Source organism: Yarrowia lipolytica, chromosome 1C (assembly GCF_001761485.1).
Source record: "Yarrowia lipolytica chromosome 1C, complete sequence".
In the NCBI taxonomy this organism is placed as follows: domain Eukaryota; kingdom Fungi; phylum Ascomycota; class Dipodascomycetes; order Dipodascales; genus Yarrowia; species Yarrowia lipolytica.
Window position 1 is genome coordinate 2,646,115 of NC_090772.1, and position 15,705 is coordinate 2,661,819.

At 48.9% G+C, this 15,705-nt stretch overlaps 7 protein-coding genes and 1 non-coding gene across 8 annotated transcripts; 4 read left to right on the forward strand and 4 right to left on the reverse strand.

Annotated features, from left to right (window-relative positions):
* Positions 1–4,022: 4,022 nt before the first annotated feature.
* On the forward strand, positions 4,023–6,930 carry YALI1_C26501g (uncharacterized protein; the record flags this gene model as incomplete). The annotated part of the gene is made up of 2 exons (XM_502001.3): positions 4,023–4,045; positions 4,170–6,930. The coding sequence occupies 2 exons, from the start codon at positions 4,023–4,025 to the stop codon at positions 6,928–6,930; spliced, it is 2,784 nt and encodes a 927-aa protein (XP_502001.1).
* Positions 6,931–7,246: 316 nt separating this feature from the next.
* On the forward strand, positions 7,247–7,747 carry YALI1_C26533g (uncharacterized protein; the record flags this gene model as incomplete). Its single annotated transcript, XM_068282466.1, has 1 exon — positions 7,247–7,747. The coding sequence occupies one exon, from the start codon at positions 7,247–7,249 to the stop codon at positions 7,745–7,747; it is 501 nt and encodes a 166-aa protein (XP_068138567.1).
* A 410-nt stretch (positions 7,748–8,157) lies between these two features.
* YALI1_C26543r lies at positions 8,158–8,239 on the reverse strand. The gene has a single exon. It is a non-coding gene; the product is annotated as a tRNA-Ser (tRNA).
* Positions 8,240–8,327: 88 nt separating this feature from the next.
* Positions 8,328–9,722, forward strand: YALI1_C26544g (uncharacterized protein; the record flags this gene model as incomplete). The annotated part of the gene is made up of 2 exons (XM_068282467.1): positions 8,328–8,351; positions 8,907–9,722. 2 exons carry the CDS (start codon positions 8,328–8,330, stop codon positions 9,720–9,722), a joined length of 840 nt encoding a protein of 279 aa, XP_068138568.1.
* An 814-nt stretch (positions 9,723–10,536) lies between these two features.
* YALI1_C26566g (uncharacterized protein) lies at positions 10,537–10,867 on the forward strand (the record flags this gene model as incomplete). The annotated part of the gene is made up of 2 exons (XM_068282468.1): positions 10,537–10,613; positions 10,663–10,867. The coding sequence occupies 2 exons, from the start codon at positions 10,537–10,539 to the stop codon at positions 10,865–10,867; spliced, it is 282 nt and encodes a 93-aa protein (XP_068138569.1).
* Positions 10,868–10,935: 68 nt separating this feature from the next.
* YALI1_C26580g (uncharacterized protein) lies at positions 10,936–11,964 on the reverse strand (the record flags this gene model as incomplete). Its single annotated transcript, XM_502003.3, has 1 exon — positions 10,936–11,964. The coding sequence occupies one exon, from the start codon at positions 11,962–11,964 to the stop codon at positions 10,936–10,938; it is 1,029 nt and encodes a 342-aa protein (XP_502003.1).
* Positions 11,965–12,442: 478 nt separating this feature from the next.
* Positions 12,443–13,648, reverse strand: YALI1_C26597g (uncharacterized protein; the record flags this gene model as incomplete). Its single annotated transcript, XM_068282469.1, has 1 exon — positions 12,443–13,648. One exon carries the CDS (start codon positions 13,646–13,648, stop codon positions 12,443–12,445), a length of 1,206 nt encoding a protein of 401 aa, XP_068138570.1.
* A 188-nt stretch (positions 13,649–13,836) lies between these two features.
* Positions 13,837–15,570, reverse strand: YALI1_C26616g (uncharacterized protein; the record flags this gene model as incomplete). The annotated part of the gene is made up of 1 exon (XM_502005.3): positions 13,837–15,570. The coding sequence occupies one exon, from the start codon at positions 15,568–15,570 to the stop codon at positions 13,837–13,839; it is 1,734 nt and encodes a 577-aa protein (XP_502005.3).
* Between the last annotated feature and the right edge of the window lie 135 nt (positions 15,571–15,705).

Consider the following 15,705-nt stretch of genomic DNA (forward strand, 5'->3'; position numbering starts at 1 on the left):
ACAACCACTGTTGGTACAACTGGTGATTGTGATATTACAGACTCACAATTCCAAGTACTCACTCTATACCATGTGTCTATAAGTACAGCACATATTCTACTATAGCTACCGAAAAGCATCGTATGTATGTTGATGGTCACAATGTTGAGCCATTCTGTATACCACGGGTTACTATTTGTAGCGTGTATGACACTGGTTGTAAATCACGTATATGACGATCTTGCTCCAAGTGCCAAGTACATACTCGCACGGGAAAGTTCCATATAACCGAGTATGTGAAACAGTCTTGCTGGACCTGTTTCTTTCTTTGTGAGACAGAAGGAGGAAGATCAAGTGAATGACGTAGAACAATGGGGGGAGGGCAGTTGAGTAGAATGTTCAAAAACGGAAGCTGTCCAAATCAGAAGCGTCTGCACTCAATCATGTGGTATTGTTGAGTTCGTTATCGTCCGTTCGTCCAGCACGCAGGGCTCATGTACGGTACAGGGGGCTTTATCATTACATGTGCAGCTATCTCCTGTTATGTTACCGCAATGAGAGTAAGCGGCAGTGTTTTGATGTAAGCGGAGTAAGCGATATTACAGCGAAGTCGCTTGGGCGTTTGGTGCGGCACGGGCCCATTTGGTGTCTAAACGGAGATGTTGACCCTGGCTCTAGTATAAGGGATATTGACATACGACTACCGTATATATCCGAGTCTACAGTGTACTATCACAGCACATGTCGTTCTGAACCTCGAGGAATGTCGCTGGTGGTGACACTCTTCAGAACAGAACACATTGGTGTTCTTTTACTGTGGCAAAAGATCTCCACTTGCACTTTTTCGTTTTTACGGTGTAGAGATCTGCCCTGTGTATATGCATCATGTCTTGCTACCCCACACCATGTCGGACATGAATGGAGATTCAAATGTTGAGTGTGTCATGTGTTTGTGTCTCAATAGCAGCCGTCGTCGGAGGTTGACGATATCCATCTCCACTTATTCCTTTTGCCTAACAAGACAGCTTGACCAACATTACTAAGCTTGTAGCTACACGGCTAACTGGTTGGCGGCGTATCGCATGAGCGCTAGCGCGTCTTACTTGATCACCAGATGCTGGGACATGGTCTCCCATCCACCGCTTATTTAGGGTACGTTCCGTTTACCGTGTCTGAGGAATCCACATTCGAGTTTCTGCCCGCAAACTTTTTCTCATCATCTTTCCGCTTGTTTGTCCTGTCTTGTCAGTCGGACCGAACAACGGAAAACGGACTTAAAGCTGCTCCCCCACGATAAGGCGTGCATGGTGGGGGTGCGTGTACGGAGCGGATGCGAAATGGGTGGCTGAGACGGTGGGTATGAGAAGGAGAAGGGTTTTTGGGGGGTAAATCCGGTGGAAATTAATGACAGAAGAGGCACTTCATCTGTCGACCTACCTAGAGTCATAATATCACTCTATTCGCCTCGCTTACTGAGCCAGTAGTGGTGACTGATGTTAGACAATGGGAGAGTATGAGCTACGGCTCCCCAAGTAAAACATCCACGCTCGCACTACCCATACACTCCAACAGCTGAATTTGGCCAGGCACAAGGAGAAGCACTGAGCCCGCTGTATGTACGCCACTCTTACTATACAATGATGCACACAGTCATCTTTCGGGAACCACGGTGAATGCCGGCATGCCGTTTCAAATGCCGCGAGTGGACCAATACAATAGAATAGTGCGCCCAGCGCCCGCTACAGCAAGTACAATGTTGGTGGTTGTACAGTAGCTTATTCAGCCGTGGATCTCAAGTCCGAAGTAGGAGTATGAGTAGAATACTTTTGTCCATTCGTCAGAGACTCTCCACCACTCTGTATATTATCACGGACATAATTTGTACGGGGTTCGGGCCGGTACAGTACGAGTACAACCCTTATACTCGTATCGTAATACATACACGGCTTGTAATCCACGGTTTCTACTTGGCTCTCTCTCATTTTTGCCCAAGACGGATTCCGCTCCAAGCCACAGCCCGCAAACAAAGCGCCCTAGACACTCAACTCCAAGTCCAGTGTCTCTGACTTGCACTCTCCTGCACCGCAAATGCGTGCCAAACTTGGTCTGGGAGACAGCGACCGTGCAAATTCTGGAGGTTTGGCCTTTGTTTGCGGTGGCGGTTTCATGCGCCGCAGTCTGTGCTTGTCCATGGCTGCGTGTTGGTTATCGACTCTCGCTCACAGCTCAGCGCTATTATGATCCGTTGCTATCAAACTGTCAGGGTTAGCTACTGGTCAGTCTGGACACGGGCCAGGAGCTTGTAGATTCGATTCCGGGTTTCGGATCAACGGATATTTTAGATTCGGAATCTGGGGAAGACAGGTAAAAAAAGAAAATATCCAAAAGAAAATATCCAAAAGTAAAATCTCCAAAAGGAAAATATCCAAAAAAACCGAAAAACGCAAACTTCAGAAAAACGCAAACTTCAGCCCGACACCCCAAAGTCAGTCTTTTCGTCTGAGGACGCCCGATTTAGAAGAGCGTCGAAAACGCGCCTTCGGTCAGGTAGAGAAGAACCGCATCAGCAGCGTATCTGTACGGAACGAGTTGCTTTTGCGCTTTTCGCACCCGGTGAGTGCAGTGCAGGCACGGCAATGGGTGGTCAGGGGAAGCGGAGCGGCGATTGAGACGGAAGCAAGCAGTTTGAGGCCGGTTTCGACAGCGTCCAATCCAAGCTACAGTTGTTTCTGCTCGTGCGACTCTCCGATTCAGACACTGAAGAGCCCAACTTGTAACCATGCTGAGGTTGAGAGCGCCATTACCCTCCCTAGGCTAAAACTGCCCAATCGGCACATTTGGGTTTGGATCAGAATCCTGCCCACGACGTCATGACCAAGAAACCCCAGACAAAGAGTGCCGGCACTAGGAATTAGTGAAAAATAGTCAAGCGATGAAAAAAAAAAAACAGGTATTATTAGACTACAAGACGGGCGGGGTATCAACCACAGCCACTAGCGAGGGTGACGGGGCGATTATTATGGCATGATTGGAACAGCATTCCCGACCAAAGACCCCAAAGCCCGGTTGCACGTAGCTCTACTGACAACCACATGTAAAATCACTCGTTTTACAGTCTCAGAGTCTCCCTTAAGGCTGTCTCACTTATTACAGTAAAAAGACAAGAGCCTGCTTCTCCGGTCGGAAATAAACAATCAGCGATGTGTGGCTAATGATGTGGTTTGCAACAAAGACCTCACAAGACCCAGACTGGCATGGTTTCTGATTGGATGAATACTGTGGGGTATAGATATAGGCAACAAGAGCAGTATTGTATCGTACATCCCGTACTGTACTTGCTTGTACTTGTACTTGTACAGTGATACGTCGACGGTGTAAATGTGTAATCATGTGCAGTACAGTTCCTCGTCTATTGTCAAATTATCGATAGTCAGTCATTCCCAAATTGACAATGGCCAAATACACTAACGCACGTCATCGCTTTTTGAAACGTTTATGGAGCACTAACTTGTGGGAGGTGCGCCATGCCGTATGACCGAGCATGTCAGCGACGCGACGAGTGGGTAGACCACTTGTTTTCCCGCCTCTCTAGCCACAAATGGGCTCTGGTCGTCTCTCTTGTTCTCCTGTCGTCTCCACCAGCCACAGCATTGTGTGGTGCGGCTAATAGGTTTGCCCACTTCTCCGTGCCCTAACCCCCATGTGCCCCACAGATTGACATTGCATGGACCAGACAAAGAGATAGAGCAAAAAGGGTTTGTTGACCCCAGGAAAAAGCGGATGCCCAAAAGTTAATTTGGACTGGTAGTGTCATTCATTTAAATACGTCCAGGGTCACAGGGGAAGCTCATATCACACGACTGCTAACGACTGCTAACGACTGCTAACGACTGCTAACAAACTGCTCTTTGACTGAGCGTAGAGACCCCCAGGAGACTCAACACAAACACCAACGACCACACAAACACGACACATTAAATTCCACATTCCCACAAACCACACTTGTCGCAACTCACTCTCACATACAACAAGGTCTCAACAAAATGCCTGACGGAGCTCAAGCTTGGTGAGTAATATAGGTTCATGGAGAGGCGATAGTTGGGCCTCACGGTTATGAGCGCCGTTGGCGTCATTTGCTGTTTGGCTCAGATTATCGCCACCTGCGGCCACCCGTTACGGTTCTAACCCAGGAAAATCATCAAAACCCCCGGAAGCCACACGGACAGAATCGCACAAGCATGCGACCGGTGCCGGTCCAAGAAAATCAAATGCGACGGAAAACGACCCCATTGCTCACACTGTGTCAGTGTAGGGTTCGAGTGCAAAACCTCGGACAAGCTGACCCGAAGAGCCTTCCCCAGAGGCTACACAGAGGCCCTGGAGGACCGGATTCGACAACTGGAGGCCGAGAACAACAAGCTGCTCGGCATTCTCGATCTCAAGGACGAACAAATGGAAATGATCAACCGCGTCTCCAGTGTAATGGACAGAAAGAGCTCGACTTCTAGTGCTTCCCCCACACCCACCCCTACAGACACCAAGAGCACAACTAACAATACCAAGACCATCACCAACTCGAAAGCCACAAGCCAAAACACAGCCACGACATCACCAGCATCCCCAACCGCGGACAGCTCAGACGACGATTGCGAGCCCTACACTGTGCGACAAGCCAAGGTCATTTCTTCCGACGGCTCTTTTCGAGGAGCGTCAGCTGGCGGCGCCTTTCTCAAGGTGCTTTCGGACCGTTTCCGACCCAAGAACCCCAAGGTCGTGCCTCTTATTCAGCAGCTTTTCACCAACCTGTCCCGCTCGTCCGACTACGACAGATACACTGACGCCACCGCTCCCACTAAGCGCATTGCGTTTGTCGAGGCCCAGTCCACGCTGTCGTTCCTCAACCAGCTCTACCTCCCTCCAATGGTCATCACCGACAGGCTTGTGAGCACCTACTTCTCCGAGTGGCACGCTATGTTCCCGGTGTTGGACCACTGCCAGTTTCTGGCTGACTACCGGCTCTTCAACGAGCTCATGGCCGCTTCTTCTATGGACAAGACCCCCGCTACATTCCGACGACACGAACAGAATTATGCCGCCAAGATGTCTGTTGACATCAAGTACTTTGCCACCACTCTCTTGCTGGTATGTTCTTTGGCTGCCCACTTCATTGCCCCCCAGATTGCTGACGTGGTTTCTATCCCCGAGCTGGAGCGAAACTGGAGATCGCTGTTAGAGATGCCCCATGTAATCCTCCCCCTCGCTTCCACCACAGCTTCCACTCGGTTGTTGGCAGCCTACAACCTCGCTCTGACCTATTCGCTGCATGTCAACGCCATCGATGACATCTGGAAGTACCGATCGTTGGTGTCTGCCACATGCCATCGGATGGGTCTCAACCGATGCCAGGATGGTCTGCGGTATGAGAACGGCACTGCCCTGACTCCCTACGACCAGGAGATTCGACAGCGGCTGTTCTGGGTGACGTACATCCAGGACACCTTTGTGGCCTCCTTCATGGGCACCAACCAGAGCTTCATCTTGGAGGAGGTCAAATGTGGACTCCCCTCTGTGGATGATGAGGGTCTCCAGCACCTGCGAGATAGCGATTCATCCGATTCGGAAGAGAGCAAGAACACACCCCATTGCTTCCGAGCCTTGATCTCCTTCTCGCAGGTGCTTTCCGAGGTGATTTCGGCGCTCTACACCCTATCTAAGACGTCGCAGTCATACAAGGTGATTATCGAGCTTGAAAACAAGTTGCAAAAGTGGCACCGTGAGCTCCCCAGCGACCTCAAGTTTGAGTTTGCCAACGGAATGCCCGTGCCCACTTGCGGAGGTGTGCACCAAAAATCGCCTTTGTTGTATCTGATGTACAACTATGCCAAGATTCTGATCCATCTTCCTGCTCTGTGCGGGGAGTCACGCAACAACACGACCCAGAACGCAGCTTCTATTGCGGTCATCCAATCTGCTAAGAGCTACGTGCAAGTGAGCAACTACCTGAGGGTTCGAAATGTGCTGCCCACGCTGTGTCTGAACCCTTCTGGAGTGTCTGCCCAACTTATGCTCGTCATTCTGTATGGTTCGGTGGATTACTCCAAGGGCGGCAGTCTGTTACAGGAGGTGCGTCAGATGGTGCCCCAATGTATCGAGGGTCTCAACTCGGACATGAAGCTGCAGATTCCTGGCAGCATCAATCTCGACAGCTACGACCTATTGGAGGAGATTTCCACAATAATTCTGGCCTTCCCTGCGAGAAAGAAGTCCACGAATGAGGTTAAGCGGCGCGGAAGTCGAGTGGTTGACTCTACCACTGAGAAAATCACTGCTCCTCTTCCAAACCCTGTCTCTGCTGCTCCTCTGCCTATCCCGGTCAAGGAGGAGGTTCTCTTCAAGGATGAAGGACTTTTCAGTGATATCCACGTCAAGATAGAGAACTCGCCTCCAGAGCCTCACGATTCGCTGGAGCACTTCCTTGGCACGAATGCCATGGTCACTCCTGCTCACACGGCCTCTGCTCCTTCTTCTACCAACGGCGAGGACGACTTCAAGGGTGCCACCACCTTTAGTCAGGCCAATTCTGCGTGCGGACAGCTTGAGCAAACTCAGGAGTCGTGGGATGTCATTGACGACTCGTTCAAGACCCTGATGATGCCAAGTATGTCTACTGGAGGAGCTGCTCACTGCAACATGCGTTCTCTGAGTGTTGGCAATCATAGCATGGCTCTGGATTACACTCACAACAATCAGCACCAGGGGCATAACCACCACGGCCAGAACCACAATCAGCACCACCACAACAGTATTCCCGCGGACCTGTTTGCTCCTCCTCCTCTGCACCCTCAACAGTTGACTGCTACTGGGTTCACGGACATTGACAGGGTGCGGCCAGTTACTGGAGACAATTTTGACTGGGGAGTGAACGGTATTTTGGACTGGGATTGGAAGTAAGGTACTGAAACACTGTACTGTAAAGGAGTGAAGATGACGAAGGGGTGTTTGTACATAAGTGCATGTTTATTTATTTTTATTTTATTGTTTGATTCTACAAAGTGGATATTTTGTTATATTCATATTCAGTGTGCAATTGTATGGAGATGATGACCCAGCCAATTTGGGGCATATCCAGAAGTATATGACGTTGGTAGCAGTGTATGGCAGTGATGATGTATATCATAAGACAAAGACCCGCCACATTCTTCAGTCAAGTATATAGACATGTAGTGTTTCTATCAGCAAACTTGGTGCTGGTTCTTCAAGCACGCCAATGTTACCGACGATCGACTCGAAGGCCATTTTTGCGAGGTTCGTCACTATCATACAGGGCACAGCACAGCAGTTATCTCCACAACCGCCGAAAACACATTATGGATATTGTTATCTGTGTCGAGAGTCTCTCCAACAGCCTCCGACGTACACGGGGGCTTCGAACGGGGAACACATTCAAGTGTGTCTTACGCCTGATGCTATAACCCAGCTTCCGAACTGTGGGCACAGTTTCCACCACAAGTGTTTTCATCTCGACCAGCATCTTTCCTGTCCCGTTTGTTTCCGTCCTTTCCTCGTTATTCGAATCTCTCAAGCCACCGATTCTTGGATATATCAATGTCCTCCTCATTTCGTTCGCTGGCTCAGTTTTTGGTCCATGGTTCTCGAAAGAAGGAAACGGATCCCCTCGTATTCGCCCTGGAGACTGGCAGCCAAGATACGGGATCCAAAATGTTCATTCTTTATGCCGGGGGAGGTGTTTATGCAGTTCCAGCGGTGATGGTGTACTGGAGGTCTATGGGGGTCTCGTTTATGGCAGAAGTGGCAGAAGGGCCATACTGTCCAAAAAAGTCGCGCCAGTGCGGTAAGACTGTTATTTATTGTAATTGACGTTTGTTTGTTTGTGGATGGAGGTGCGTGAGAGGAGGTTCTCTGGGGAGTGCGCCTGTAATTCTTGAAAAACGTAATATAACAAGGTAAAATTAAATAATTACTTCAGAATAAACAAATATTGTCGCCATTTATTTAACAAACAAAAAATCCATACTTGACCTGCAATTAATATCAACTAATATCAACTAAACCCAAATTTTTCCCGCTGGATAACTCTATGCGCCCTGACGAAAACCACCAAAAAATAGACGACGATAACACCAGATGTAGTGGGCAAAAGCTCAGCAAAAAGGATGGCGACAACCGCAGGATTCGAACCTACGCGGGGAAACCCCAAGAGATTTCTAATCTCTCGCCTTAACCGCTCGGCCAGGTTGCCTAGAAAATTCGTGATTTTGCCGGAAAAATGGCAAACGCTAGGGGGAGTCTGGGTCACGTGATCGGCGAGAGTTCTAAGCCATTTGACAATGTACCTGAAGAGGAAAGACATTGTGAGTTGTATACAAAGAACGATAATCGAACGGAGAACATGATAAACGGGTTTATATTTTCGCAGCTATTCTCAACAGTTGGAGATCAATGGTGTTGCTACTGTCGAAGGTATGCTGTAGCTCTGTTTCAGTTAATGCTGCATATCTAAACAATTTCCAACAATCGGTGAGTTTTAGATCGATAATATCAACCCAGTAGTGCAACAATTATCCCGTAAACACGTGTCCTCCACCCAACATCTCACATTTCCCCCTACCGTCCCTCCCCAACAGATGACTCAATTGAGTCATCCAAACCTTACTTCCGTTCCCAAGGCCACGAGCGAAAAATCCACTGGATGGAAAAATTCACCCGCACTTTGCATCGTCAAACGGCATCCTGGAGCGTTACAAATGAGTGAAAACCTGGCGCTGATTTCTTTACTTGTGAGTAATTGTGGACGAGGGTTTACGGGGGGGCGATAATCGGCATTTTAGTGGCTTTTACAAGGACATCTTGACACACCCTACTGTAACTACGGACACTCAACCACCCCCTCAACAACACTAACAAAGTCCGGAGGAATTGCGGGAACTTGCACAGATCTGTGTTTCTTCCCCATTGACACGCTCAAGACCCGTCTGCAGGCCAAGGGTGGCTTTTTTGTCAACGGAGGATGGCATGGAGTGTACCGAGGAGTCGGATCGGCTATCGTGGCCTCGGCACCAGGAGCTTCTCTCTTCTTCCTGACCTACGAGTACACCAAGACGCATCTTACTCCCCATGTGCGTGCTCTCATTCTCAACGATGACGTGGCACAAGGTGTCACTCACATGATTGGAGCTTCTCTTGGAGAAGTTGCTGCCTGTATGGTTCGAGTGCCCTCAGAGGTGATCAAGCAGAGAGCCCAGACTGGTCACTACAAGTCGTCCATGGAGGCCCTCAAGTCGATCCTCAATAACTCTAGCGGCGAGGGAGTGCTGCGAGGTCTGTACCGAGGCTACGCTACCACCATTGTGCGAGAAATCCCCTTCACCATGATCCAGTTTCCTCTGTACGAGTTTCTCAAGAAGAAGTGGGCTCGGGCCACCGAAAGAGATGTGGTCACTTCCAAGGAGGCTGCCGTATGTGGATCTTTCTCTGGAGGTGTTGCTGCTGCTCTGACCACTCCTCTGGATGTGATCAAAACCCGTCTGATGCTCCACAAGCAGAGACAGACCTTTTTCCAGACGTACCGGCAGATAGTCCAGACCGAGGGATACAGTGCTCTGCTCAAAGGCATTGGTCCTCGAACCATGTGGATCTCTGCCGGAGGAGCCATTTTCCTTGGAGTCTACGAGACCGCCAAGAAGAGTCTGACTGGTGTGCTCGATAAGCCCAAGTTGGACTAGGACAACCACGCATGATGTATGACTGACGAATGTAACAGTAATGAATTATGAATATGAATTGGGAAGGAGACGGGTTGTTCTTCGTGAGGATGACTTGGTGCCGCTGAAGTACTGCACTTCAACTTGCCTCATGATTCAGAACGGTTAGCGAGCACACACGAAGAAAGGTAAGACAATTTACACCACCAGATTGCCACGTCTCTTGATACCTACAAGTAATTGTCAACAACATGTTCACAGGCAATATCAGAAAGTCATCAGATTGAGGAAATATGAACAATGTCAGATCAACCTTCCCTCTCCAATACCTCCTTCCACACTATCCTCTCTTCGTATACTCTCTTCTGTATGTATCGATTGAAACTCCTAGATAAACTACTATATAAAGACGAACTTCAAAACACACAGTCAACATGCTCCCACTCCCATCGACATCTCCAACCATGTATATTACCATGTGGACTGTACTTCCTTCGTCAAAAAGACGCACTTCGTCAAAAAGACGCAAGTATGTCAACTATGGAGGTACTGTCCCTGATCAATGAAGTTGACTTCAGAAAGACCGTTCTCACCCACAACCCTCTCCTCGCCCGTGAAGTGGCCGACAGAAGTAGATGACACATGAGTGTGTCTTGCATAAGAGTTCCAGAGACTGTGAGAACAATGTATAAAAACTAGTCATCATCCAGTTTCTTTCAGGGTATCGGGACGAAATCTCTCTCAAGATTTCGGCACAATTGGCCGTAGAGGACGGGCTACGTCCCAGGATACTGGCTCACTTCTTTTGGTAGGCGAGATTCCGTCTAATGCTACCATGCGACTGACCCCTTCTCCTTCAAAGCTGCACATATCTTACAAGGACCAGCGACACTCTGGAGGTTCCCACATTTCGTTCATGGACGGAAACGTCAATGATGACTACAAACTGTTTGCTCTGAAGCACATTGTATTTTCTTAGAATCGTTCCCAATTCAGAGGAGAGCCTCCAGGAGAGGTTTGTATACCATCATGTGGGACGGACTGCGACTTTCAGCAAAAAAAGAAATGAAGCAAAAGTTGCAACGCATGCCAGTCCTTCGAATCGACAGCGTACCCAGTCCCAGAGTTCTCAATTACAGGGTTCTCAGACTGGGGTTACTTATTGACATCTGTACTTGCAATTCAATATAATCCCACTGTGTTTGTTCCTTTTGTGTTCTTTGTCGTCGTTTCTTCACTCTCGACAAACCATCACCTTGCCGCCGATCTTTCTCTTCTTAGCGTACTTGAGCACAAAGTTCTCCGTCTTGGTGCTCTTGTTCATCTTGATGGGTTCAATGAACGGTGTGATTTCGTCCAGTTCCCACTTGTCCTTGATCTGGAACAGTCGAGCAAACCGCTCCTTGGGGTCACGCGGCAAATCACTTTCGCTGAGCTTGTGAATCATAGTCTCACAAAGAGCATAGGAGCCTTTGATGAGGTCCAGGGAGACCATATCCTCGTCAAAGATCATGGGAATCGAGTTTTTCCACATGATCATAAACTGTTCGATCTGCACCGGCTCGCCAAGGGCGTTTTTGCCAATCCAGCTGATGATGTGCGCGAGATCGAGATTGTAGGGCTCAATGGGCGTTGTAGCAAACATCTTCAACACTGCCGTAACTACTGCTGGAGAAGTATCAGACACCACGTCAGATGCACTCACCAGGTTAAGCTGCTGCTTCTGTGATGCTAGCGAGGTCAGAATATCGTCTATTGTCTCCTTGATCAGACTATCAGCCAGCACACATGCCACTCCATCGACTTCCACTCCTCCAATTTGCGCCCAAACCTGGTCGAATTGCACTCCAGACATGCTGCTGCGGTTCCTTAACGAGTCCAGATCGTGCTTGGCGATGCGCGGGTCTCCCATGATACTGTCTCCGTCGTAACAGGGCAGATCAGAGGTGTCCAACTGAGGCGATTCACTCAAAGTGCACTCCAAAATGGGCTGGGTGATGCAAATGCTGGCGAGACCATCGTCACGTGTCTCCACCAGATGAAGGGTGTTGCTTTGGCTCCGTTGCTTGACGTTCCACGTCGTGTTTTTGTTGCACAGAACGAGCCGATCCTTGCCTCTCAGAGTCAGTGAGTAATGTTGCAGTTCCTTGGTTTTTTTGTACTCCTCCTCTTCCTCCCGTAGCTCGCCGATAATCTGCTCGGGCAGCTCGATCAGCCGATAAATGTGTCGCTTGTCGTACTCTTCGTAAAAATTGAGCTTCATGATGGTGGTGTTGAAGAGATGCACACGTTTCAATTAATTTAGACGCGTCGTGCATGAGAAAGGTGGATGGAGGGAGCTGGACAGTGTAAAAGAGACAGTAAAATCGGATAAAATGGATAGCGACGATTTATTTATATTCAAACATGGGAACAAAAATCGAGTAATATCCAATATAGCCAGATGGTATACCAAATATTCTTTAGCGATCAAGACAATAAGCCCATTGCGTTGGCTCGAGTGAGATAAGTGGGATCGACAATACATATACAGCACATGTATGTATAGATGATTGTACTTGTTCTGTATAGACGATTGTACCTCTCTCTGTATCCATACTCGGATACCCCTCCACAAACCGATAACCAGCTCCGATCATGTGATATCTACCCAGTCCCACCTTTGAAGACCACTATCCGCCTCGGGATGGTGTCGATTAGTTACATACTGTAGCAACATTTCAAGAAGTATCAGACCACTGTCATCTCGGCTTGGAGGCAAGGGGAGAGACTGCTAGCGACAAAGCGTTAGCGAATCCATCTCCATGTTGAAATCTGAACCTCTTGCGGAGATGGTTAATGGAAAACTTCCAGATCCCAAGAGAGCCCTTGGACATTCCAACCATGACGAGGTATTCTTCACACGATATCGAGCTGTAGTTTCTGGCCACAAATCCAGTTCCTGGTGCGGAAAAGACTTCTGTCTGCTGGTTGTCCAAGTCAATTAGCCCTATTATAATTCCTGTGGGCTTGTAAACGAGGCAGAACTGTGAATATTCTTCATCCTGATACACCTTGTACGGCTCATTTAGTTGTGGATCGGAGTCCAAGCTATGTAGAGACTTGCACACCCGGAGTCGGTATCGGGTTTGAAAATCAATGTTGAAGAAGGTGTCGTTGTAGTGAACGATACCAGCAGGAGCAGCTTTCCGGGGTCGACACCTCTGAGTATGTACTTTTCCACCTGGGGACACACAAATCACTTCAGAGGTCTTATAATCGCAGGCTCGAGCGTGCAAAAGAACACTTTTTCCGTTGACCTGCAGTCTGAAAGGCAGAGAAAGTCCATCCAAGTTGACAATTCCTCTCGTCTGGGGAATACCAGAGTAGATCAGATTTATAACACTCACACCAGCCAACATCTTTGAAGAATGTCTTGTCTGGATCACAGGTGCTCCTCCAAACGCATATGTGCTTCCGTAGTAACGTCCCATCGTGAGTCCTTTCTTGGGCTTCCCTTGGCCCATTTCGGGATGCTCCGTCAAATCCAAGAGTTTCTCGTCGAAAGAAATCCCGTTGTCGTGGTACTCCCAGGGAAAGATCTCGTCCACCTCTTTGCAGAGACAGTAAAAGTCGCGTGGAAGCGGCTGATCAATGTAGACAGGGCACTTGACCTGATCTGAGAACTCTACCCGCGAATTGTTCAGCTTGTGCGGAGCCTGGCAAGTATCGTCGTTCGATCTGCTGTACTCAATATTGCAGCAATCCCACACAGAGAGAAGACATCCGAGGATGAAAGACCCGGGAATATCGCGGCTGAGTTGCTGACAAGTTTCACGAAGAGCACAAAGATCTCTTGGTGAAACAAGTTCGCAGATTACCACCAGAATATCGTGTGGTAACCGGAGTATCATGGCTATGACAATGGGGAAGAAGAGGAGATAATAATATAGATATTCACTGTGCATATACGTTCAGCCTCAAAGAGAATTTAAGACAGTGGGCTGTAAAACACTGGATACCGAACTGGGCTATCAAAAAGACAGTACAGCAGTGCACAAGTGCTTATATAGCTGTGTCGTGTGTACGAATAAATATATGCATTTCATTATGTAGCTAGCGTGGCGAAGCCTTCCTTCCTGCGTCAACCAATGACTTATCGCCCTCCATTGGCCCCGTCAGGCTGTCGTCCAGGTGACCCATACGGAGGCAACACTCCCGTGGCCCGCAGCTCGTTGATGATATCCAAGGCCCCTGGGCTCAAGTCAAACTGACCAGTCTCCCGATTCAACGTCAGCGGCCCACCGCCCCCACTGTCTGGATCAATGTAGTTCATGGGGTTCATAAAGTCTTCAACTTCAAGACCTCCCACAAACACTCGTCCCAATTCATCCTCATATACATCGTCATCGTATTCATTTCCGTCATCATAATTGCCATACTCATCCACACCATACTCTTCATCCTCACCATACTCGTCCTCGTCTTCTTCCCAGCCATCCTCATCATCTTCGTCACTGTCGCCATCGCCTTCCTCTTCATGGGCATGATCACCATATCCGTCCTCCGGAGGCAGTCCAACGGGGTAGATCACCTGTCGTCCTCCACACGCACAGTTGGGGCTAGCGCACCCCTCAACATTCTCATCATCTACACAATCTCCCAGGTAGTGTTCAGGATTGTTTTCTCCTCGAGGCAGCTCACGCTCCGAACACGTATCCTCCTCAGACGTATATGTGTCGTCAACAGGAGCAGTTGGAGGAACAGGAACGTTGGGAATAGCCACAGCAGGCACACGTGGTAATGCAGATCCATATTCCTCATCTGTATCGTCACTTTCAGTTCCATTTTGAATCTCTCTTTCAGCTCGTCTTACCGAATCGTAGTAGTTGTCGTAGAAGAAGACGAGGAAGTCTCGAGCAGCGGAAAGAGACTCTTCAGGAGTCTCAAACTGAGGCATCTCATTCATTCTAGACTCGTAGAACTGAGTCAGGAACTCCCGAGTAGCCATTAGTTGCTCTTCAGAACGAGAAAAGTCGTCTCCAGAGCCTCCGAGCTTCTCAACAAGTCCCTCGATCGTCGATTCCATCTGGTAGTCGGCGATAATGACGTCTTGGAGCACGTGGTACGTGTATGGGAAGCGAGAAGTCTTATTCTGGACATCTCGAATGTTGGGAATCATTCCCGGTTTCCACACGCGGTCACTGAAGGGTGCAATTTTGTTCCACTTGTAGCACAGATCCACAAATCCGTAGAGACACAGCTGGTGAGCCGGGTGCAAATGCCGAGCATCTTCACACAACTGGGTGAGAATGGAAATGTAGTTCATGAACAGAGCCAAGTTTCTCGAAAATGCAACCGGGTCCTCCTTGTCGTTCTCCTTCAGCTCCTTGAGCGTATCCAGACACTTGTCGAATCCCAGAACCAAGCCATACATTATTGGGTATGACGACAGATCAGCTCGTCCTTGGGATACTCGGAGCAGGTAAAAGAGCATGAAATCAGTGGAGAATTCGCGATCTTCAATCTTGTCGCTGCTGAGCATCATTGACAGTCGTTTGAGAGCCACCGGGTTCACCGCCAGTTCCCGAATGATCAGGCGTGTAGCTACTCTTTCAAGCTCTCCTTCTTCGTAGTAAGCCACCAGCCCGAGCTCGGCCAAGGGTGGGATCACTTCTTCGCTCAATGCCGATTTGGGGACCGTTTTGCGGCCCGCATGGTTGTTTTTGTTCTTCTGTCGCAGCACATTCAGCTTTTTGCGTCTTCGATCGAGATGACGTCTGCGAAACTGCACGTCCGAGGCCGATGCATGGTACACGATGAGTGTGATGGCCGAGAAGGTGGCGAGCGTGGATCCGAAGATCACACAGCAGTCGCGTAACGTGTTCATCTTGTGGGTGAATCTGTTATGTGTGCTTGTATGTACAAGTAGTCAGGCCGATGTGGTGATGCACAGTTAGGTTCGGGGAGATGGTTCGAGAGCTTAAATGGGGTCTCGGGGTTGAAACCAAACTGGTATCGTGGA